Source organism: Phocoena phocoena, chromosome 8 (assembly GCF_963924675.1).
Source record: "Phocoena phocoena chromosome 8, mPhoPho1.1, whole genome shotgun sequence".
Lineage (NCBI taxonomy): Eukaryota > Metazoa > Chordata > Mammalia > Artiodactyla > Phocoenidae > Phocoena > Phocoena phocoena.
Genome location: NC_089226.1, coordinates 66,645,453 through 66,670,016, shown reverse-complemented (window position 1 = coordinate 66,670,016; position 24,564 = coordinate 66,645,453). Strand labels below are relative to the sequence as shown.

General features: G+C 49.0%; 1 protein-coding gene across 5 annotated transcripts in view; it reads right to left on the bottom strand.

Annotated features, from left to right (window-relative positions):
* Positions 1 to 24,564, bottom strand: part of MICAL2 (microtubule associated monooxygenase, calponin and LIM domain containing 2) — a 219,913-nt gene that overhangs the window by 110,910 nt on the left and 84,439 nt on the right. For 4 of the 5 annotated variants that reach the window (XM_065882898.1, XM_065882899.1, XM_065882900.1 and 1 more), the window contains exons 2-10: positions 21,161 to 21,368; positions 17,189 to 17,305; positions 15,721 to 15,822; positions 11,510 to 11,665; positions 7,849 to 7,949; positions 3,294 to 3,551; positions 1,972 to 2,087; positions 999 to 1,125; positions 263 to 353 (exon numbers count right to left, since the gene is read on the bottom strand). In XM_065882898.1, the coding sequence (XP_065738970.1) occupies positions 263 to 353; positions 999 to 1,125; positions 1,972 to 2,087; positions 3,294 to 3,551; positions 7,849 to 7,949; positions 11,510 to 11,665; positions 15,721 to 15,822; positions 17,189 to 17,305; positions 21,161 to 21,368 (1,276 nt within the window). Of the gene's footprint in view, positions 1 to 262; positions 354 to 998; positions 1,126 to 1,971; positions 2,088 to 3,293; positions 3,552 to 7,848; positions 7,950 to 11,509; positions 11,666 to 15,720; positions 15,823 to 16,991; positions 17,306 to 21,160; positions 21,369 to 24,564 lie in introns of those variants that run through there. The other variant, XM_065882902.1, reaches the window with a different exon arrangement.

Below are 24,564 nucleotides of genomic sequence, written 5' to 3'. Positions count from 1 at the left end.
GAAAAGCAAGTCCCAGGGAAGTCAGCCCGGTTCACTTTAATGTGTCAAGCGCTCGTCTCTAACCCACTCAGTGATCCTGTGGTTGGTACTGTCTTTGTCCCGGTTTTACGGATGAGGAAACTGAAGTGCAGAGAGCAGAGGCACCTGGCCAAGGTCATGCAGGCCACTGGATCAGAGCCAGGCTGGCTGCAGGGCCTGTGCCCCAGTGGCCACCCAGCAGGTCTCCTCCCTGCAAAGCTGGGGTCCCAGGAGGGCCACTTACCCCGCCTGGAGAGGCCGACAGATCTCCTCACTGAGCCCAGCCTCTCAAGAGGGCACTGGTGCAACTCTTTAGTGATGTACAAATGCTTCACCTAGGAGCGAGAGAGGACACACAGCTGTCTGCTAGTTTTCCCCCAAACCCTAGTCGTTGCAGGGCCGCTGAACCCACCCCACCCTCTCATCAACACAGGCTGCCCTTTTCCTCTCTCGCCGAAGGAAATGACCTTCAGCAAGGGAACCAGCAACTTGAGACAGAAGTGGATCTGTCATCCACCCAAACGTGGGGGAACTCAAGTGTGAATATATGTAATTGGCTGATTTTTAAAATTCACACCATTCTTTGTGCTATTGACTGAAGAGGTCAGAGCTTGTGTGACTCTTAAGTCGATGGGAGAAAAAATAGACTCTAGGACCTCGGATGGAAAGAACTTGATATTTGATCAAGCAGATTATTTGAGAGAGGTATGCTCAGCAATGCATATGCTCAGTGACAAATAAACATACGTAAATACAGGTACATATGTGGACACACACTTACATGTGTTCTAGTTCTCTCCTGTTGGCTAGAGAGATGCTGACTCTACTTTACTCTGTGGCTTTCCCAGAGAGAGGAATTGGCCTCAACCTTTGGGCCAAGAGGCAATGGGTCCCAAGGATGTGCCAAGATTTTAGGTGACCCCCCACTTCTCACCGCTCAGTGGCTGGTGACCCACACAGGACTCCAGGCAAGGCCTTACCTGATGGGGCCTGACGCAGTTTGAGTTGAGGTTTGGGTACCGCGTCCCCGGGTCCAATGTGTACTGCTCAAAGTTCTTGTTGATGTTCTCTGGGGTCGTTTGAGGTAACAGCCGGTAAAGACTTTCTCTGGAGGAAGGCAGAGCAGAGAGGTCAAGGACTGCTCTTGCAGCCTCCGGCCTTCTCTCCACTCCTCCCCTCCACCCGCCTTCCCCTGCTCCCAAGAGCTTCTTAGATCTGTGTTTGCATAACCCTTCCCAGCAATGCCTGGCCCTCCTGGTTCTCGAGATCTGCAAAGCGGGGGAGGGTCAACACGGTCAAGGGGAAGCAGGAGGGACCCTGGGAGATGGTGAGGCTGGCCTCCTCCCCAGGGCAGAGGGCAGGGACTCAGAGCTGGCAGGCCAGAGACCTGCGGTTTTGCTATAACTGCCACTCAGCCACCCTGCCTCCTGTGGCTGGTCCCCCATGACCACAGGTCTCCACACCCAAGACCAGCAGGGGACCGTCCGCACCCGCCAGCCCTGACTTATCCTGGTCCACCAGCTGTCACAGCCACGTGGCCAGCAGCAGGAGTCTGGGAGGAAGCCCGGGATCTCAGCAGCAGAAGAGGCCTGGGAGGTGAGAGCACCCAGCCCCCAACAGAGTGGGACTCGGTGCTGCAATGGAAGCTTCCCCTAAACCTCTTCTGGTTCCTCAGTGTCCCAGCAGTGCCAAGAACCCCAACTTCAGGGCCGCCCTGAAGATTTCTCTTTGGCATCCAGGGCTTAAGGGCCTGGCCCCCACGGAAAGTCACTGGGGGAGGGAGATCATGACAGGGAACGCTTCCTTGGGGACCCCAATGATGTAATCAGGCCACATGTGGGAAGGCAGATGAGAGGGGGCAGAGGCTCCAGGTTCATCCAGCCTCACTCCCTCTCCTGCCTGAGTTTTGACCCGGCCCTGCCTCCAGCTGAGGGGCCTGCTGTTAATACTCACCTTTCAGCCAGCAGCTCCAGGGGAGGAGTGCCCTGGTCCCAGCTCTTCACCATCCACGCCGTGTCAAAGGCTGCCAGGAAGCCGCGGGCACAGCCGGTGCCCATCGGCCAGAACGGCTGCAAAGGACACATGCAAAGTTCTAGTTGATTCCAGTGATCCCCAGAATGCCATCCCATTCTATCCAGCACTTGGTGTTTGCCAGGCCTGTGCGAGGCACTGGGGGGACAGAGAGGTGACAGGCAGTCCACTGGGACTCACCACAAACACCAATAGCTGTAGCACAAAGTCACATGCAAGGGTGCTATGACACGGAACAGCAAAATTGCTTTGGGGGCTCAAAAAGGCAGAGGCAACACCACCCTGAGGGAGGGAGACAGAAATCAAGGAACGCTTCAGGGAAGAGTTGCATTCGTGCTGATTTTAAAGTATGAATAGGATTCTGATCTTGATCCGCTCAGAACAGTGTGGGCGAAGACTTGGTGGCGGGAAAATGATGGAGCCGGATGGAAAAAGAGCCCGTCTGGTTTGGCTGCAGCAGAGAGCACGGGCGGGAAGTCCCGGGACAGAGAAAGCTGGGAGGGAGGATTGGGACAGAAGCAGGGGAGGTGCTGAGTGCTTAAGCAAGGAGCTTAGGTTAGAGTCCGCACACAGTGGTGAGCAAGCATTGATTCACCAAGCTAAGTTCTAACTAACCTGTTCCACGTGCACCCAAAGCGTGGTTTGAAACTTGATGCTAACTTCGGATAAATACATCAACATTTTTTGGTCAGTGCTTACATCAAGATAAAAATTTACCCTTTCTGAAATCATTCATTTAATGTAAGACTCCTAGCATCTGCACATTTTCTGGGAAGAATTTTGAGCAGGGAGGCCATGGACTTTGGGGCCCACACTCCTTTCTCGCTCCTATTCGAACTCGATGCTGACAGGCTACAGAAATCCACCCAGAGGAGGAAGAAGTCTCCAACCAGCTGCGGATCTGCATGCTGGCCTGACCCGGGCCGGGTGGCCTGACCCGGGATGGCCTGACCCGGATGGCCTGACCCGGGCCGCTTAATTTTGTACTTCAACCGAGAAGTCGGCCCAGAAAAACCCAGAGGGGCAAGAGAAAGTGTTCCTGCCTGTAGACAGGCAGAATTGACCCCTCTAAATTTCGTCAAAGGTCAGCCTCTGAGGCAAGGACGGGCTCGGCAGAGTCCTGCCAGTTGGCTGAGAGCCTGTCCTTCCGTTGGGCTGCAGGACAGCAGATGCTGCCAGTTAGAACAGCAATGTGGGGATCTGTCTTCCAGCAGGAATGAGGGGGCTCCAAAAGCAGGCGGTACCTCAAGCAAGCTGTCGCCCACCAGGGCCACGAGCAGCTGGTGTGACTGTCGCTCGCGCACCAGGGCTGCATTCTCGGAGGCGTACATGGAGGTGAAATCGAACATGGCCACGTCGGGTTGTCCATAATGGTTCATGGCAAAGTCTAAAGACGGCAGCTGGTAATTGGTGGCGAAGTCTGCAGCTTCGCGTGCGTAGGAAAGCAGGTTGTCCTGGTTCACGTTCTCTGCACACAGCAGCATCTCTGTGTCAATATAGTCCTGGGAGAAGGAACAAGAGCACAGTGTAACAACCTGCCCCTCAAAAGGGCAAGGAGTCATACCTACTTCTTTGTAAAAGGACATGGAATGGATTTGCAGAGAGGCGAATCAAAACAGAAATAGAAAATGGGGGTCAAGGGAATAAAGAGGAACCAACTCAGCCATCTGTGAACATTAACAGAGTTATGATTAAGCATCAAATTTGGCTTTGAGCTTCCTGGCATCCAAGGCAAGAGGGAAATGTGATATATTACAGGGCTTTCCTTATCAGAAAGAAGGAAGCAAAGAAATTCCTAGGGGAGGAAATTTTTTCCTGGCACTAAATTCTAAAATAACTGTCTGACATAGGAATTTTGACAGAGAACATGGTGTTGTCATGAACAGTCTACTCAGTAATGATCCTGCAGCAAATATAGAAGCATGTTTCATATGGCTGGTCCTTGTGATAACTTTCAGTGAAACTAAAAGACAAAAGAGCAAATGAGTAAGATTGATTTTATAATGGACGAAGCTAAGCTAATGTGGTCCAGAAATGCTGCAGCTAGCGGTCAGACAAGTCTGAAAAAGAAATGGGTAATTGGCATAACTCTCAAACTTTCTCTCCACGATCAGTTACCCCTTTTCTCAACAGGCTGAGGGCTCCTCGGGGCTCTGCTTTGCTCTTACAGTGTTAATTGTTACACTTCCCTGCTGGGAGGTAGAGAACCCTGAGCTTAGAGGACTAGTATATCCACCCTGGAGGGACACTGGCAATGAACTATAGGATGTCTCCCAGAGTCCAATCTGCTCATTGTGTGGCTATAGAAACTAAAAGACTATCTTTCCCAAAAGGTGACACAGAAAATGCAAATCCCTTGGGGCAGGGGGCAGGGACTAGTGTATAAGACCAACACAGGCCTTGGGTCAGTGAGATCAACAGGTCAAATTCCATCTCTGTTCACTGACTGCATAAATTTGGGCAACTTATTGAACTTTTCTGAGTCTCCATATTCTCACTTGTAAAATGTGAATTTGTAAAATGAGACGAACAAAATCTACTCCCTATATAGGACCATGTGAGGACTGAATGAGACCGTGGACATGACTCCCTAGCCCAAAGCCTAGGAATTGGGAAGTTCTCAATGACTGGGAATTCCTGTCCCTAATAAATCAGGATGGCACAAACCACACCATATGGTGAAGTGATCCCAGACCCACCGAGTGCAGCAGCAAGGGCATTTAGAAAGGTCTAAGAAGGCACCTCCTCAACTACAAACAGTGACCTACTGTGGCAATTTTCCCAACAGCCACGATTTCCCAGAAATTCTAATACTTCCACATCCAAGCCACGTCAACTAAATGGAACCCAGCGTTGGCCCAAGAGCCCTTTGTCAGGTCATGGCGTCCAGGCTGGAGGTCCTATTATTCGCTTTCCTTTCTCTTACCTATTCTTACATCACATAATCACTCTCCTTCTTGAAGGTGTGGAAGAGTGAATGGAGAGATCTCAAAAATACCCCCTCTTCAAAACATGCCACAACAACCCCTGTGGAGGATCGGGTGATGGATGAATGTGGACACTGTATGATGAAGGCGGCACCTGGTGCTGAAACCACACGCAGGACTGTGGGGACCTGGCCAAGGGGCAGACCGCCCAGCTGTGCCGGGATGACAGGCACCTGGCCCAGGGCTGCTGGGAGGAGCCATAGGGCCTTGCAGGGCAGGAGGTCCCAGGTGAGCGGGCGGATGGCAGAACAGACTTGTAGGGAACAGATGAAAGCAAGGATGAGAGAGAAAAAGTGGGAACGGGGCTGTAATAAAGTGGGCAGAGCTGAGGAAGGAGTGCTAAATGAAGATAAAGGCAGGGGGCGAATTTGGACCTCATTTTGCACAGGCCCAGTTCTGGACAGAGGTGGGGAAGGAGAGAGGGAAGCAGTAAACATGAGAGAAGGGTGGGGAATCCAACAGGAAGACTAGTCACCCCAAGTGAAAAGCTGGAAAGAAGCGGTAGACCAGAAGAGAAGGTCAGATAATGGCTGTTCACTGCTTCAAATGAGGGTGGACTCGGCATTGAGAGACCAGCTGTGATGTGTATACATCCACCTCACGCACCTGGCAACCAAGCTCCCTCCTACTGAGGTAAGACCAAGCCTGTGTGTGCATGGACCAGCAGAGGTAGGGGCCAGGAAGGATGGACACAGCTGGGAGCCCAGAGGCAGGGTTTCCTGAGGAGAAACTTTACTCTCCCTTAAGTAGTCATAGAAAGAGGCCCAGAGATCAGCAGGAATAGATGGGGAAGCAGGTCAGTCAGTCATTCAACAAACATTCACTCAGCACCTTGTGCATCTCGAGGAAGACGCTGACCCATACAGGGACAGGAAAACAGGGGACTTGCCATTCCTCTGGGAGCGAGAGAAGAATGGTATTTTAAGTAGCTCGGGGTTGACGGGTCAGCTCCCAGCTTATGCAAATGCTATAGAGCTTGGCTGGACACCTGGAGACTCAAGCCAGGGCTCCTGAACCAAATGGTGTCCAGTTCTCCCATGTCCAGCCATGGCCTCCTATTTCTAGAGTTCATGTCTTATACCTAGAGGGCCCTCTGCACCAGCTCAGCTGATACTCCCAGATTCTCTGAGGGAGAAGGAAGGCCTTGATGAGGACAACTGTGGGCCTGTGATCTGCTCCCAGCTCCTGCGATAATTATTGGACCACAGCGAGGAGCTCCCACCCACCTGTGCCATGACACGGAGCCTGAGAGGGGAGCATGGAGGGGCTTTGACAACTGCCAAAAAATCAAGTCACCATGAGTAACATGTTGTGGCCAGGACAAATACCCTGGGATGACCTGGGAGAACCTTAGCATCTCAGCAGGCCGGAGTACTTAGCCAGTGAAATAGGAACCCCAAGTCAAACTTGGCCTGACTTTCCAGGGGTGGGATAAACAAGAGTCTCCCTAGACCCTCCCCTGCACCCTCTGTGCCTGCACCCTGGACCCCAAATAGTCCTTCACTATCTGACACAGGCATCTCAATAGGGGAGGTAACTTTGGGAGGGACACCTGTGGAACAGAGGGAAAATGGGGACATGGCCTCACCTCCCCCAGACCGGATCAGCAGTGGGGCACCAGGTGTTGAAAGGCACTGCTCGCACATCTGCTGACTGTGCTAAGTAGGCTTCATTCAACCCCACCCTCACACCCCCGCCAACTCCCAGCCTTCTGTCCAGCAGCCCGGGCTCTCAGCAAAGCCCTGAGCTGATGTGGAGGAGGCCCAGGGGAGGGCTGGGTTACTAAAGCTGCCCAGCTGGCTGCCAGCACAAGCTGGCGTGAGGATAGGCACATTCTTCTCTGACAAGCAGCGATGAATGGTCACCGTGCTGCCTGGCCTACAGGCCGACACCCCAAGAGCAGGCTGACCTTGGACTGCATGATCCTTATCTTAAGGGTACAGCAGCAGCGGCAGCTGCAGGAACAGGGTCTCTGGAGGGGTTGAAACCTGACCAAAGAAGGTGCCAGCCTGGTGCTGGCCACTCCATGTGCTCCTTCCTTGCAGCCCTGCTCTCTGTATAAGCATGAAGGTGCAAAGGCAGGAAGCAGAGGCCAGGAAGCCAGCAGGACAAAAAAGCAAGTGTCCAAACCAGGCAGAGAAGTTATGGAGGGAAGCTACCAACTTGCTACATGCCAAGTGCTCTGTATACGTTTTAAAATTTATTCCTCTGAACAATCCTTTTAGATAGAAACTATTATTCCTATTCTGCAGACAAGAAGACTGAGGTTCAGAGAAGGCAAACAGCTTAGTCACAGTCCTGAGTTAATACGTGGCAGAGCGAAGATTCAACTTGAGTCTTCTTGACTGCAACAGGGCTTTCCCCCATACCATGACAAGGGGGCCGCAGCGTGAAATTCACAAGTGAAATTGCCTGGATCCCACTAGGACAAGGAGCCCCCATCTGCCTCCAAAGTATGTGTGTGACCTCCCAGAAAAGAAGGCAGGGATGAGACACTTGAAAGGAAAAGACTCAGCTGATCTCTCAGTGGTTAAGAACCCACACTAACACCTGGGTAAGAATTTCAGCATTTCCCCCTCCCGCACCAGCCCAGCTCTCTGCAGAAACACCTCTGCCTCTATTGTTCGTGTGGGCTCCTCCATCCAACACACTCATGCACCACCAAGGAGAAGGGCGTGGTGGATGGTGGTCCCTTCCCTCTTCCCCCCATTACTCAGTTTGTGGCAGGATGACATATGCTCCCGCACTCGCTGATGCTGCCAGCCCAGGTCACAAAGGGAAAGACAGGACATCATAGCCAAGCGATACGTACATTAATGATGACACCTTTGTCAAGCAAGCTCTGCTTCTTGGCAGTCATGACAAAATAGTGGGTGCAGTCCTTGTAGTAAACAATGTTCTCAAGATCAATCCCTGAAAAGAGAAGGTTCATGGACTCAGTATTATCTCCTCAGCGCCTACTGTGTGTCAGGAGCCCTGCTTTGCCTCATTACGGGTCTCACTATTTACCTGCAGAATATTGGTGTTCGACAAGTTTTTAAGACATACAGGGCGAGCAAAGATAAGATCAAGTGCCAGAATTTACCCTAGTCACCACAGTCCCACAAAGATACTATTTCTTTTCTTTTTAAATTGAGATATAACATTGTGTAAGTTTGTGTACGACATGTTGATTTGACACATTTATTAAAAAAATTTTTTATACTAATTTTTTTTTATTTTTGGCTGTGTTGGGTCTTCGTTGCCATGAGCAGGCTTTCTCTAGTTGCGGCGAGCGGAGGCTGCTCTTTGTTGCTGTGCGCAGGCTTCTCATTGTGGTGGCTTCTCTTGTTGCGGGGCACGGGCTCTAGGCATGCGGGCTCAGTAGTTGTGGCGCATGGCCTTCGTTGCTCCGCGGCATGTGGGATCTTCCCGGGCCAGGGCTCGAACTCGTGTCACCTGCATTGGCAGGCGGATTCTTAACCACTGCGCTATACATTGCAATATGATTAAGCCACTGTTTTTCTTTTCTTTTTTTAAAAAATAAATTTATTTATCTATTTAATTATTTTTGGCTGCACTGGGTCTGGTGCACAGGCTTCTCATTGCGGTGGCTTCTCTTGTTGCGCAGCAGGGCTCTAGGCCAGGTGGGCTTCAGCAGTTGTGGTTCATGGGCTCTAGGGCACAGGCTCAGTAGCTGTATGCACACGGATTTAGTTGCTCCGCGGCCTGTGGGATCTTCCTGGACCAGGGCCTGAACCCGTGTCCACTGCATTGGCAGGCGGATTCTTAACCACCTCGCCACCAGGGAAGTTCCCTAGCCAGCTTCTTTTAAAACTCATAAAGCCCTTTGGGGCTGTAGACCAGTATTTCCAAGTCACAGCTGAGTACGTGCTGCAGGAAGGCACAGTGCTGTCTGTGGCATGGCAGCTAAGTGGCAACAGAACCAGGATTTGAACCCCAGCCCGTCTGATTCCAAGTCCCATCCACCGTTTCCTCCATGTGACCAGAGATGCAAAGAGCTGTGTGAATTCTCCAAAGACTGCTAAGGGACATTTCTACCATCCCCCTGTTATGTGTGAAAACCCAGGTGCCCTGGTAGAAAAACTCAATCAGAGGACTGGGTTGTATCTTTCTGTGCTTTCCACCAATTGCAAAAGACTTTATAGACTAGGTTTCTGCCTTTAAAACAAATGCCGTAAAATGACAGCGTAGCTCAGTGTTTCTCAAAGTAGGATCCCTAGCCAGCAGCGGCAGCAGCATCACCTGAGCACTGATTAGAAATGCAAATAACTGGAGCCCGACCCCAGGCCTACAGAATGGGAAACACTGGGGGTCTGGCCAGCAATCTGTGCTCGAAAAGGCCATACAGGTGATTCTGATTCACACTCAAGTTTGATAACCACTGGTTTGGTTTCTTTGAAGGGAGAGAAAGGAACAGACGCGAGGCAACTTATCAGCAGTTATCACAGAGGCTGCTGGGTAACCATGGAAACCCCTTTATGACCGTTAAATAGGAAACAGCCATCAATGCACAGGGCCCCCCAGAGGATCCGAGGAAATACATCCCTCTCATTCTGTGAAGGGCACTGTTGTCGAACAATGGCCAAAGGTGATGACCTTTGCAAAGTGCAAAGGAAGCTCATTGAAACATTTGGAAAAACAAACTTGATGTCCTGTCATAATTTATATTTAGTGGTTTATTTAAGCATTTATTTTCTTGGTTTTTGAGGTGAAGAGAGGGCTGGAGAATTCTTAAATCATTCTAAAGGACATAATATGCTGGAAGGAAATACTTTTTTTTTTAATATAAAATAATGCCACCATAGTGACACTCAGAGGGTCATGCAGTGGACACACATTGCTGTGGCCAGGAAGAAGCAGAGTCTGGCTCAATAACTAATCCCATTCCTAGAAAGCTATCTTACGGAAATAATCCAAAGGAAGTAGTTTTATTGGTAACAGTAAAGAACTGAAAGGTTTAAATCAGAAGTCTGCAAACTTTTTCGTAAAGGGCCAGAGAGTAAATATTTTGGGCTTTGTGGGCCATCCAGTCTGTGTTGAAAGCCCTCATGGCACCAAGGTAAACAAACCGGCCTGGCTGCATTCTAATAAACCTCTATTTATGGACTATAAAATTTGAATTTCATAAATTTTCAATTTGTCCCCAAAATTTCTTCTTTTGATTTTTCTGCAGCCATTCAAAATATATTAAAAACCATTCTTAGCTTGAAGGCAATACAAAAACACATGGTAAGTTTAATGCTGGTTTAAATGCTTCAGCAGTGGGTGACAATATATCCACTTCAAGAGCTATTCCGACAAACCTGACCATCAGTAGGACTGGGCACAATGGACAGTATTTAAAATGTGATGCTGAATGAGAAATGGAGAATAACAGGACTGACACTATGGTAAAAGCTCTAGCCATGTAAAAAGTAAGGATGCAGGTGGAAAATTACCGTAAAGGACTACATGAAAATGAGGACTGTTCCTGTGCTAGGTGGTGCTGGGTGTTAATGATTTATTTTTAGTACAAAACTTCTATTTAACATTGTTACACTGCCTTTTCAATGAGAAATATATATATTTCCAAATCAGGTTAAAAAGAAAGGGAAAAAATCTTAAACTTACTTAATTGGAAGCAGGAATTTCATCCCTCTTCGCCCTCACCCTGCTTTATTTTTTCTCCACTATCCTTATAGACCACCTGACATGTTATTTGATTATTGATGGTCCCTCTGCAACCCATAGAATATAAGCTCCGAGAGAGGGGGTTTGCTTGCTTTGCCCACTGCTCTATCTCACGCCCTTGAACAGCATTTGGCACATAGTAGGTGTTCAATAAATATCCGTTGAGTAAATGAATGAATCCCTTCTTTCTTCAAGTCCCATGGTTTGGGGACAACTGATGCCCCTGGGTGAGTGTCGTGCCCCACCCCCACCCCAGCATCTGTGACTGTTCCTGAGGGAAAGGGCAGCAGGTGCACTGATAAAAGCATCTATGCTTCTTCAGGGACCACCCACAGGTTACTGGCTCCCCCTCAGAGTGCTCCGGGATCTCCACATTGGCGTCGGGCCTAGATTCACCAGCCTGCATTAGGATGGTTTCCGTGGCTGTCCCTCCCTAGACAAGGAGCCACTATTGGGAGGGTACCGTGTCAACCTCGACTGTGTATCCCATGACATTGAGTGCGGGCATTCAATGGGCACTCAGTAAATGTGTCCTGAGTAAATAAATGTTTATCCAAAAAAAAAAAAATGTTTATCTATTTTCATGTACAACATCTAGAACTTTCCCTCAAGAATCCTTCTTGTCCCCGAAGGAATCCTGCCCATTATTAATCCTAAAGAGAAATCCCTGCTTCCACTTTATCAGCGTGAGTCTCCTGTTCCCAAGAGCTGGGAAAGCTGAGTGCCCTCCTCCCCCAACCCCTGTACGCTACAGAGAAGCATCGACGATGGCCTGGTTTGGAGAAAGGTGAGGGTCCCACCTGTTTCTTCTTTAAGATCCTGAAAAAATTTCTGATTGAAGATGAAAGCCACACCGCTAATCTCTTCCACCTTGGCCTCAGCTGTGCTGTTTCTGTTTATGAAGTTGGCGGTGATCGCAATAGCCAGCTTCCCACGGAATTCTTTTCTTCTGAACCCTGTGGGAAGAAAAGGGGAAAAGTGGGTCTTTCTTCTGGATTTGGTGTGAAAACTGGAAAAGATTACTGAGAAAGCTATTCTCAGATGGCCGACAGGCCAGTGAAACCAGAACTTTGGATCTAGAGAACAGGCGGCAGGCAGAAATGCTGAGGTTTGTCCCCGAGAAAACCCGTTGGAGGCCTTTCAAAGTCAGTGGGACTTTTTCTTTCTCTAAAATCTATAGGACCGATTATCCTGGTTAGGCTTCCACAAACAAAAGGCTAAACTGTGCTTCTCCAATGGGCAATCACAGGGCTCATCCTTTAGAGGATGTGTTAGGCGTTGCTGCAAGGTAGTCTCATGAAAGACCCATCTGCACTTTAAACTTATACAATTGAAACTACGTTGTCAGCATTTCTCACGGTTTCTTTTCTTCTCCCTTTGAACAGTAGAATTATGAGATTGAATTCCTGTGCAACAGAGATTTTAACAAATTTTCTTTCTACCTCCAGTCCATAGTGACTGGCACTTAGTACACAGTCAATAAATGTACAATGAATACATGGAACTCTAACTTGCAATTATTTTAGTTCAGTGATTAATCGAGGCTCTTACAGTTTTCAACGGTATACACTGAAATCGCTTTTTAATGGCCATAAGAATTCTGCACCCAATTACAATATGGGGTTTTTTTTCCTCCCACGCCGACAGGCAATTCCAGGACAGCAGCTGGGTGTCCTACACTTCAACTCAATTCTGACACTATCTACTCAGAGATGGCATCAGATCCCACAGATTAAGGGCTCAGTCCCACCAGACTGCCCCCCACTTCAGATGCCAATTATAAGCCCATGTTGTCACCTGTGCTTCTGACTAACCAGCTATAGATTGTAGGTTCAAGGACTCCCTCCTTGGATTTGATTAATTTTCTAGAGTGGCTCTCAGAACTCAGAGAACATTTTACTTCCTAAACAACTCGGGAACAGCCAGCCGGAAGAGATGCTTAGAACAAGTTATGGGGAAAGGGCATGGAGCTTTCACACCCTCTCCAAACAACGTGTTCACCAACCCGGAAACTCTCCACACCATCTCCTTTGGGTTTTTGTGGAGGCTTCATTACAGATGTCGGATTGATTAAATCACTGGCCATTGGTGACTGAACTCAATCTCCAACCCCTCTCCCCTCCCAGGAGGTCAGAGGGTGGGACTGAATGTTCCAACCCTCTAATCACTTGTTTGGCTCCCCTGGCAACCAGTCCCCTCCCTTCCTTAGGTGCTTTCCAAAACTCTCTTCATTAACATAAACTCGGTGTGAAAAGGAGCTTGTTATGAATAACAAGACACCCATTTCACCCTTATGGCTCTGAATTGATTTCAGGAACCACAGACAAAAGGCCAAATATCATAACAAAAAATGCTCCTATTTGCCCTTATCGCTCAGGAAATTCCAAGGGTTTGGGTAGCTGTGCCAGAAAGGGGACAAAGACAAAATATAATTGCCTTATTATAAACCACACTATCACAGGCAGTTGCCCAGAGGATCACAAGCAGGTGGTCCCGTTTCAGTGGACCACCTCCTCCTAATCCCTTTTCTTTTTAGCATCTGTCTTTTCCTGTAGCCCTGAACTTCCCCTCCATCCCAGGTACTGCTGTTTACTTTGCTTAATGCAAGGCATTTGTCTCGCTAGCAGACAGAACCATTGTCTTCAGCACCTGTGGGAATTCCCCTCACATTGGCTTACCAGACACTGAAGCCTCTTGGCGATTCCCACACTTCTTTGTCAAAAATCCCTTTGACTAAAAAACTTGGGTTGGGATTCCCTGGTTGCGCAGTGGTTAAGAATCCGTCTGCCAGTGCAGGGGACAAGGTTTCGAGCTCTGGTCCGGGAAGATGCCACATGCCACGAAGCAACTAAACCCGTGCGCCACAACTACTGAGCCTGCGCTCTAGAGCCCGTGAGCCACAATTACTGACCCTGTGTGCCACAACTGCTGAAGCCCACGTGCCTAGAGCCCATGCTCCGCAACAAGAAGCCACCGCTATGAGAAGCCTGCACACCGAAATGGAGAGTAGCCCCTGCTCGCCATGGCTAGAGAAAGCCCGCGCGCAGCAATGAAGAACCAACACGGCCAAAAATAAAATAAATTAAATAAATTAATTTTAAAAAATAACCTTGGGTTTCTATACATTACTCCCTCATTTTGGTTCTTCATTAGACCTTTGTGGAAACGGTCAAAATGGCCACTAGTCTCTAGTATCTAACTGGGGTTATTTTGCCCCCCGGGGCATTTGGCCAAGTGTGGAAACGGTTCTGGTCGCCACAACTGAGGGTGCGGCTAAGCATCCTACAACGCACAGGACAGTCCCCACCACAGAAACTGGCCCCCAATTGCCCATAGTGCCCATTGAGAACCCTGCTCTAGTCTGCTTACCTGGTCCTCAGTTGCTCAAGTGGTTCTCCCCCTTCCTGCCCTGCTTTTCATGTTCACAAAATATCAAACCATCCCTCAAGCTGATCATGGATCCTGGATTTTTTTTTTTTTTTTTTTTTTTTGCGGTACTTGGGCCTCTCACAGTTGTGGCCTCTCCCGTTGCGGAGAACAGGCTCCAGACGCGCAGGCTCAGCGGCCATGGCTCACGGGCCCAGTCACTCCGCGGCATGTGGGATCTTCCCGGACCGGGGCACGAACCCGTGTCCCCTGCATCGGCAGGCGGACTCTCAACCACTGCGCCACCAGGGAAGCCCGGATCCTGGATTTTTATATTCACGCTTACAGTTTTCTCAAACCATCAGAATGGGCTCAAAAATTCTAATAGTACAGCATTCAGGTTGGCAGCTTAAAATTTTTTTGTTTGATATCCGTTATTGATTGCTTGGGGCGAGGGAGTGGGTATGGAAGTGAAGAAAGAGGAAAGGAGCAGCGGGTGTATAGCAGGTGGGAAGTGCCTCAGCTAGGCAGACTACATACACATCCTGAGTTCTGTGAGATCAGCCCTTGTTTAGGGAGGGTGTTCTGTCCTCAGAGAAGGTGCCCTCCCCAGCAGACATCTGCAGCCTGCAGCCCTTGAGCAGGACAAGCTCAAAATGCAGACCTGTTGGGCTTCCCTGGTGGCGCAGTGGTTGAGAGTCTGCCTGCCGATGCAGGGGACACGGGTTTGTGCCCCGGTCCAGGAAGATCCCACATGCCGCGGAGTGGCTGGGCCCGTGAGCCATGGCCGCTGGGCCTGCGCGTCCGGAGCCTGTGCTCCGCAGCGGGAGAGGCCACAACGGTGAGCGGCCTGAGTACCGGAAAAAAAAAAAAAAAGCACACCTGTCCCCAGCGCAAGAGATGCCATGTGGGACCACTTTGTCCTCAACCCAGGGTCTTAAATTAGTACAGCTGGTGCAAATTAGTATAACCTGTGCACCAATTAACCTTGGGGCTGGGGTGGAGGTGATTGAAGGCATTTCTCCGCAATGGCATTTCTTCCTCTCTCAGCCTGAATAGATTCTTCCCTAAAAACATGTTAACGCTTCCAAATTTAGAAGTAGAGAGGCACTGTTTTGTTCTTTGACAGTTCGGGCAAAACTTATCTTACTGCCCAGCAGTGAGCACGCTTTAAAGTTATGAGAAGAGATGGGGTTCTCCTTCTGGGTTATTATACTTCACAGTAAACCAGTACCATGAAGGGTATGAAAATGGTTCTCTTAGTTGGAAGAAGTATGAAAGCGCTTAGCACCATGGCTTTCACACTGGCAGATGCTTAGTAAATGTATGTTGATTTTTTCTTTTAATTTCCATGGTGCTTTTCTTTTATAAAACATTTTTACATTTTCCCAGCCCTTATAGCAATCTTCTGAGAGGTTCTATTATCAATATTTTATAGTTGGGAGAACAGAGGTTCAGAAAGTATTAAATGGCTGTTCTCTAAACACTCAGCCTCAGGCACAGCAGGGCAGTCTGGCCTTCTATCAAGACCCCCATCCAGCTTTGGCACCTGCCATCTTGCCCCCCTTCTCCACACCCTTCCTGATATACCCTTTCCCACTCCCATCCCTCCATCCTCAGCCCCCGGAAGAAGAAGAGTCTTCACCTTCCAGCGTGTTCCTGCGGCCATCGGCTCCAATGATGACATCAAACTCAAACTCTGACAAAGAGTGGTCTGCAGGGAGAAATTCTGCCCGCCAGCCAATTTCTGCCAGGACAGAAAAATGAGATGAGTTAGCAGGACAGAGTGATTACATGCCCTCTGTGTTGGTCATGAGAAATGGATAATGCGACAGGTACAGGCACCCCAGACAGAGGCTCCAGCGGAAAGACCCAAGCTGTCCAGATTCACACTTGAATTTGGAGTCCTTCTGGCTTTAGCTTCAGTTCAATCCAGCACAAGGTAAACCAGCAGTGCTAACTCCACGCCTGGTTTTACTGGTTTCTATAAAGGGTGGGAGTCTATCCTAACGATCCTCACACCAGTCTCACTTGCACCTTATTTATATCAACAGATTCTACCATGTTCTCTCGGTATCCCCCCATTCCTCGGTCCCTTCCCATTGCTAAACAGAACTAAAAGCTTGTGCAGGGTATAATGAAACCAGCGTGAATTACTACTTTATTATGCTCAAACGTTCTTGTTGGGCAATACACAGTCTTTTATGAAACCATTTTCAGGTGCAATCTTGCTGGTTACCCATAATTAGGATTTAACACCCACTAGGGGTCTGGGAAAGGTGAAGAGCACACAGGTCTCAAAGTTAAATTACAGCTGCTGTCCTGCCGCAAAAGCCAACTAACATCTCCCCTAAATTCTCAATATTCTGGGCAGAGGATGGGAGAAATCAGAGTTGTAACCTGCATGTGAAACTATGAGGTCCCTGACATGAAGCTGGACCAAAAACTGAAAGCCCGGCCCAGCGGCAGAAGAGTTTGATAGTAAGTAAGATGCAGAGGCATCATGAACAAGCTCTCTGACCACGATGTATATAAAAGATCAGAATTTATATATATATACTAATAGGAACAAGAGATGAATTACTAAGTAAGACATACCTACAATGGGTGAATTTCGTGGTTTGTAAATTATTCTTCAATAAAGCTCAAAAATATTATATACTAAATAATATTTTGAACATTTATTTCATATTTGCTCTAGAAACTTCACTTTCTTTACTGGATTTTAAAATATCATGTGGGTATAATAAGTGTATCCACATATCTATGTGTGTATACACACAGCTTGAAGAGTATGCGAATGAACTTTACCAGACAACCGAATCTATGTCTTTTTCCTACTTACTACTTAGACTTCATCTGTCAAACTACCGCCTCGTAGTGACAGGGTAACCAAATTATATGTTAAATACTTAATAATAAATCCCCTGGGAGCTGAAGAGCAAAGCTCAAGTGACAGCAATGGTCCACAAAGGTAAAAGATCCTTTGATGAAATTATGCCAAACGGCTCTCGATAAGAATAACCTTAACAGGAACATCCTCTAGGAGTTGCAAATATGATTTCCGTTTTGCAATATCTGATTTCTAGACCAAAAGGAAAATTATACTGTACTTTGATTTTCTTGATCTTCAGGAGGCTCTAGAACCTTCACGAACTCCACATTCACATGGATTTCAACCCCCAATATCAAGGCCACCTTGAACAGGATGAGCTGCAACTGACGAATACCTGAGGGGAAGAGATGAACTGTCAGTAGCAATGTCCGAGTGCCTCCTGTATACAGAACACTATTATCACTGCTCAGTGATTTCTGAGCGTAGCAATATAGAGGCATGCCTCATTTTACTGCACTTCCCAGATATTACATTTTTTACAACTTGAAGGTTTAAGGCAACCCTGCGTCAAAGCAAGTACTCCCAGTGTCATTTTTCCAACAGCATCTGCTCATTTTGTATCTCTGTGTCACGTTTTGGCAATTCTAGCAATATTTCAAACTTTTTCACTATTATTATGTTTGTTATGGTGATCTGTTATCAGTGATCTTTGATGTTACTATTACAAGAAGATTACAACTCACTGAAGGCTCAGATGATGGTTCACATTTTTTAGCAATAAAGCATTTTAAAGTTAAGGTATTTACATTGTTTTTTAGACATAATTCTGTTATGCGTATATACTGAAAAGACTATAGTATAGTGTAAATATCACTTTTATATGCACTGTAATTCATGTAACTCATTTTATTGGGATATTCGTTTTATCGCGATGGTCTAGAACTGAACCTGCAATTTCTCCAAGGTATGCCTGTACCAGTAACGATCATTACTGAGCACTAATTATGTGCTAAGCACTCTGTGTTCTCTCATTTAACCCTTACAGTGGCCCTTCGGAGTAATTATTCTCATTTTATTTTTTTCCTAATAAAAAGAAATTTTTTTGTTTTGGCTTGCCAGATCTTAGTTCCCCAACCAGGGATTGAAACCGGGCCCTCAGCAGTGAAAACGTGGAGTCCTAACCACTGGTCACCAGGGAATTCTCTATTTTCATTTTAGAGATGAGGAATTAAGGCTCAACAAGCCTAAGTGACTTGCTCAAGCTCACACAGGAACAAAACTGGAATGTGGACTCAGATCTGTTTCCGAGACTGTGCTCGAGCTGTTAGGTAATCCTCTAATGATGGTGGCTCTCTCTTTCCTGCCTCCTTCCTGAACTGGGCTGTGGGTTTGATAAAGTGAAGATGGAAAGAGGCGTAAACAGAGAGACAGCAAAGAGCCAATACGTAAAGTCAGAGAGCAAACGGCTCACCCTGTGGGGGACTCTACCTAAGCTCTCAGCCATCCAGGGTAAGGGGTGGGGTGGTGACTCCTCCCCACAAAGCTGGGCTCATGATTTCCCACCTCCTACCCACTCTCCTAAACTCCCCCAAGGAGTGGCTCCTTGTTTCTCTATTTTGTTCCTGCCATTGAGCACAAATGGGCATGCCTTCAAATACATTTCTGAGAGCATAAAGTTTCAAATTATCTGTGGGTCCCTCTGTATTTTGTGGGCTTCGCTCATTTAACATTTATTGAACAGCTACCATGTGTCAGGTGCCATGCTAGGCCCAAGAGACATGGAACACTGTCTAACAGAGGAAACATGCGTAAACAGAATGGGGCAGGGCTTGGGGGCTGGGGGCAAGGTGGGTTGCAGAACAGGCCCTGAGCTGCAGTCCTGAAAGCCAAGGGAGGAGGGACCAAGATACCAGATCCCATGGAGAGATTAAGAAAATGAAGACTACAGGAGGCCAGGGCACGGGAGGTTGGGAAGCTTCTGGAATTTCTTTAGCACAGTGGCGGGAAGAAATCAGACCGCAATGGAAGGTGGCATGAGTAGAAAGTATAGGCAAAGTCTATGTCGCCTCTTTCTAGCATAAACATTTTGAGATGAAGAAAAGTAATGGGCTCTATCAGAGGACTAGAGGGCAGTGTGAGGGTAAGGGCAGGTAAAAGGAGGGAAGGAAAGCAAGAGGGCCTAGAGTTGGAGAGGAAGTGGCCAGCTCGGCCTCTGGCCTCTGGCTGGGAGGAAGGAATGGGTACTGGGGAGAGGCGAGGGCAGGAGGAAGGAGAGGGGGCTGGGATGGGGAGTGCCCGTCAGCACTGGGAACTGGAGAAGGATGCCGACACAGGACAAGTGGGGAATTGCGGAGCAGTGCCGAGGACCAGGTCACAGCTGGGGCTGGAGACCATGGTCAATCTGAAAGGAAGCCGATCAGCTGGGGCTTAAAGAACCCAACCCACCTCCTGCCTGGAAACAGGCTGTGGGGGAGGCCTGGCCTCTCTTCATAGTTTCAACATTCTTCGTCTGTCTGGTTTTGGCACCCAGTAGGTGCTCAATAAATTCTCCCTGCCTCTCTTCTCGCAGGTATTAGAGCTGCCCTTGACAATGATCACTCTGAACGTTCGAATCTCCGTTCCAGTCCTGCCAGTGCTTCTGCATGCTGGCATATTTCCAAGGACTAGGGGTTAAATGGGGGCCCCATTAATGAGGCAGTGAGGGGCTCCTGGCTGTCAAGGCAGCCTGGCAGCCTGGGACCTCCCCAGACCTCCTGATGCCCGGCTCTGCCTCTCAGCAAGGCTCGATGGGAAAGTGGTGCATAATGCTGTCATTCTAGATTGGTACCAATATACATTCTTCTGTGGGTGGTAAGGAATATCTGGAAAGCTGACACTGCAGCTTTCTGGGCAAATCCAAATTTCTTTCCAATAGACTCTTGGAATTTTCTCATCCCGGAGTGAGAACAAACCCTGGGCCACTGCTGGTAAGTTCTCCTGTATCTGACTGAATTACACCTTGTCTGGCTGATAATTCTCTCCAGTTGTTCCCGCCCTAACCCTACACCCTTTTCCCATCAGTGCCTGTGCTCATAAGAACATGGCTCTCAGGGTTCTCCTTCCACTCACTGGTTGAGAGACTGCAGCTCTGAATTAATTCTGGTTTAGGGATCCCGACTGCTTCTTGCTCACTGTACCCCACTGAATGCAAAGCACTTCCTGAGCACCTACGACCTGCCAGGCACAGAGACAGCACATTTCACACGTGACCTCATTTAATCCTCTCGGCCCTCCTGGTAGGCAGGCATCAATCACATTTAGGGGAGACACAACTGGGGCTGGAAGAAGATAAAGAATCTGAGCCAAGTCACACAGAAAATGGACAAGACAGATTTTGGACCCAAATCGGTTCAAATGCTTGAACTCTCTTTAACTTCCCTTTTATGAGTCATGATTGCTGTATATAAAATGGCTCAAGACCTCCTCCCTGCAGAGCATGAGGAGGGAGGCTGCTCTTCCAAAGCCTGTCTGCACAGATCTTGCCTCGAGAGACCCAGGCCTAAGTAATGTCAGAGCGAGAGGCCTCGATGCTCACCTTGTCCCACCTAAGCATTCAGGGATGGCCCGGGACCTGAAATCCATGTTCCCAATTCCCTTTCTTTTCTGGGTGAACCCCCATCACGATGGCCTCTCTCTTTTTAAAGTTCAAGGAAACCTGGTACAGGATCTGTCAATGGTGGCATTCCTCTGTTCTAAAACCTGCCCTGGTTCCCCAAACAGGCAACACGGTGTCCCAACTCCTTTACCCAAGAGGTCCCTGACAACCTGGCCCATTGAATGGTTTTATGTGGCTCCCTCTTCTGAGCTCCTTTAGCAAGTCTGACTGCTCTGTTAAAGCACATTTTATTATTGACAGAATCTCAGTGAGTTCTCTGAGGGTGCAGACTCTGTTACTTACCTCTGCCTCTGTTTCCCATATTTCATTCATTCATTCAACAGAAGTCTATTGAGCATCTACTATGTGTCAAGTACTCTTTTATGCCCTGGAGATACTCTGGTGAATGAGACATACCATGATCCCTGGCCTCATGGTGCTTCCAGCCTAGTGGGGCACAGCACAGGGCCTGGAATTAAATGTCTGCCAGTTGGATGTGTGGAGCCCCCAGAGACCTGCAAGATGAAATATCCTGGGGTCTCCACAATGTGGAGATATACCCCACCCAGGGTCAGCCCCCTCCCCACATGGGGTGTCACCAGTGGCTCCACTCACTGATATGGTCGATGGAGCCGGCACAGAACTTCCCATAGAACTTCTTGGCTCCCAGGCCTCGCAGGTCATGGATGGTGAAAGGCCAGAGGTGCAGCACGTTGTTCCGGGAGAAGGTGTCCCTCTTCTCCACCACGACCACTTTGGCCCCCAGGTAGGCAAGTTCAATGGCAGTGCGCAAACCACATGGTCCTCCTCCAATGATGAGACACTGCAGAGGGGAGAGAGGAGAAAGGCACTCAGCAACCTCTAGCCTTGCAGACACAAGCCCCTAGTCAGCAGCGTAACTGGGGAGCAAACCCCCATCCACCCAAATCAACCAGTGAGTGCAAACTGAGCACCTGTTAGGACCCGCCATTCATCCATCCGATGTACATTACCTGTGGGCCTACCACACACCAGGCACTGTGCCAAACCCCGTGAGGGACACAGAGGTAAAAGGATTCGGGGGAGGCACAGTAAGATACACGTGAGGTTCAGAGTTAAACTGAACTGGGCTTAAATCTCAGCTCTGGCATTTAACCTCTTAGTTCAAGGTGGATGGAGAGAAGGATACTTTGGGGGAAAGGAGGGAAAGGAGAGAAAAGAGACAAGGATTGGTCTGGAACTAGACGTCGAGAGTCTGAAACGTCAAGTGAAAGAGTATGGTCTTGGCCCTGTAGGCAATGGGGCCGTGTGGGCAGAGGTGACAAAACAGGATTCTGTTCAAGTCCCATGCTAGGTCTCAATGGACCCTGTCACACTGAACAAGACAAGGGTCCTTCCCCAAGGAAGCTACAGCCACTTAGGAAAGAAGGGAAGATACATAATGACCTACCGAACTAGTTATGCTGGGCAAAAGTCCTTCCATTCAAATAAAGTCTTACATGCAGCACCGATCCAATAAAAATGGGAAAAGGGTGATATTCTGGCTGAGAGACATCCCCATGCAGCAGCCTGCCCTATCCCAGGCAATTCCTGAACCACCTTCAAGAGGCAGGAGTTCAACTGGGGGGTCTAACTAACTGGGGATACCCCAGCAAAGTCACAGGGAAGGAGATCTGCAACCACACCCCACTGCTTGACATTGCACAGGCATCTGGAAACATCCCTTCTGCTTGGGATCAAAACTTATCTTAAAAAAATGCATTCCCCTTCCCCTAGCTATATTCCATCATCCAGTTATCACTCATCTGAGGCCTCCAGACTCCCAAAGGGGAACTGCAAATAAGCATATCAGAAGCTCCCACACCACAATCAGTGTGGCTTACTCGTTGGAACCTCCCAGAGAGTTGGTGGAAACTCTGTTAGGGGAAATGAAGTCACCGCTGAGATACAATTCACTCCAGAGACAGGGAGTGGGTATGCAAATCCTTTTGCTTCCTTTCTGGTTGGAGCTGACTGCAGAGAACCAACTCCCCCAAGCCCAGCTTCCCTCTTTATCTCACACCCCAAACAGCTCCTCTGGCTCAGACATAGCCAGACCATGACGGGCATTTCAAAGCAAGACTCCAAACGCCGACACTCTGAGGTTGGCTTCGGGGTTAAGTCTAGATTCACTGCATTTCTTTGCAGTTAGCGCATCTTTTCCTGTTTGCTGAGTTCTGTCACTCCCGGGCCAGGGGTGGAGTGGGGTGGGAGGATGTGGGGTGAAGAAGGGCAGGAAGGGCAGGAGGGGAGCCCTCCTGCATCCTTCTATCATCCACCAGGCCTGACCCAGCACCGCTCCTGGGGCCAGGCAGGGGATCCCATTCCCACCAGTTGGGGGTCTGCTGTACATTTCTCACGCAAACAGTAGCTGGCGTACCATTTCTGACCCTCCCAGCTAAACCTGAAATCCCACTGATGAAAGCTCAGTTTTCCCACCACCCTAGGCGCCAGCTCATACTTCGGGCCTGAAATTTCAGAGACGCCAGTCATACCCAAAGCAAATACCAATGGGCCTAATTACATAAAGGGAGAAAATTCGGTACAGATGTTATCAAGACAGGAGAGAAGGCTTGTTGGCCGAGGCCAGGCCCGTTCCTCTACGAGCACACTTGTTATGATTAACATGGGAACTCGGAGTTCTGACAAGAACCCGAAAACCGCGGCTGCTACGTGCCTGGGCAGAGGAGCGGGCGAGAAGAGGGCTCCCCTGGCCTGCCCATGGTTGACGCTCTGGATGGCGAGCATAGTGCAAACAGACCACGAACGCAAAGTGTTGTGATAACTCAACCCAGAGGAACTCTCCACCTTTCCCAGACGCATCCGGGCTTCACTGCTAAGGACTCGGTGCCAAGGAACAAAAATTTTTCATTAAAACTCAGCCTTGAGGCCGAGCCCCAAATTAGATTATACATTCCTCCCACAGGCTCTGTCCTTAGTGCTACCCCAGAACTAAGCTCCACGTGTTATAATTATCTGCATCTGATTCCCAGGCCAGTGTAAAAGCTCCTCAAAAGCTGTCCCCATGTCCAGTACAGGGCCTGGCACACAGGAGGCCTCAATAAAGAACTGATGGATGACGGAACGTCCCACACCCTCACGGCCCACCCAGTTCTTGCTGTCCGACTGTAACAAGGATGTTCGGTTCACGTCAGCTAGGGTTTATGTCTGCATTTCCCACCCAGGCTGGGGGAGCTGGAGTCTGCCAAGGCCACCAGGATCACGGATGTCAGCAGATCTGTGTGCTCAGGCGACATAAATTTATTACGCAGTGGGGAGCAGGGCAGATCCAACACCAGCAGGAAGTCCACTGTATAGATAAGCTTGGCAGTGCTTAGACCTCCACATTCGTGGAGAGAGACAAACACCACATGGAAAGATCATCTATTTATCAAAGGGTGGGAAGAGGGGATGAGGGGCCTCACCCACTGCCAAGGCACAGGGCTGGGGCAGCCCCAGCTCACACAGGACCCCTGTGCTCTCCCAGGGGAGCCCTACAAGCACTACCCACTTCTTGGTGACACGGTGCATCTTCCAACCCCTAAGTGGGTAGGTGTGCTGGGACTGGTGCCAGCAATGCTAGAAGGATCGGTCCCCAGAGGGAGCCGCTGAGTGGAGCAGGGGCTAAGCCAGGGTTAGCCGTCCGGAGGCTTGATTTCCACTTCTGAATTCTGCCTCCAGTTTCCTTGGGGGCTCCGTGTGCAGACAGCCCAGTGGGGTGGGGCAGAGAAAGCCAGCAAGCAGTTGCAGGCAGCTGGCAGACCAGGGTCTGCCATTCACAAGCTCACTCACCCAGGCTCTGCGCCTCACTGAAAAGGATGATTCTAGGATCTAAACTATACCACACTCAGCACTTTCCAGTTGCGAGGCATTGTCCTAATCATTTCATGTATTTCATCCTTCCAGCTGCCCTATCTATGAGATAACTGTCATCACCATCTCCACTTTGTACGTGAGGATACTGAGGCATCGAAAAGTTAAGCAACTTGCTCCAGGTACTG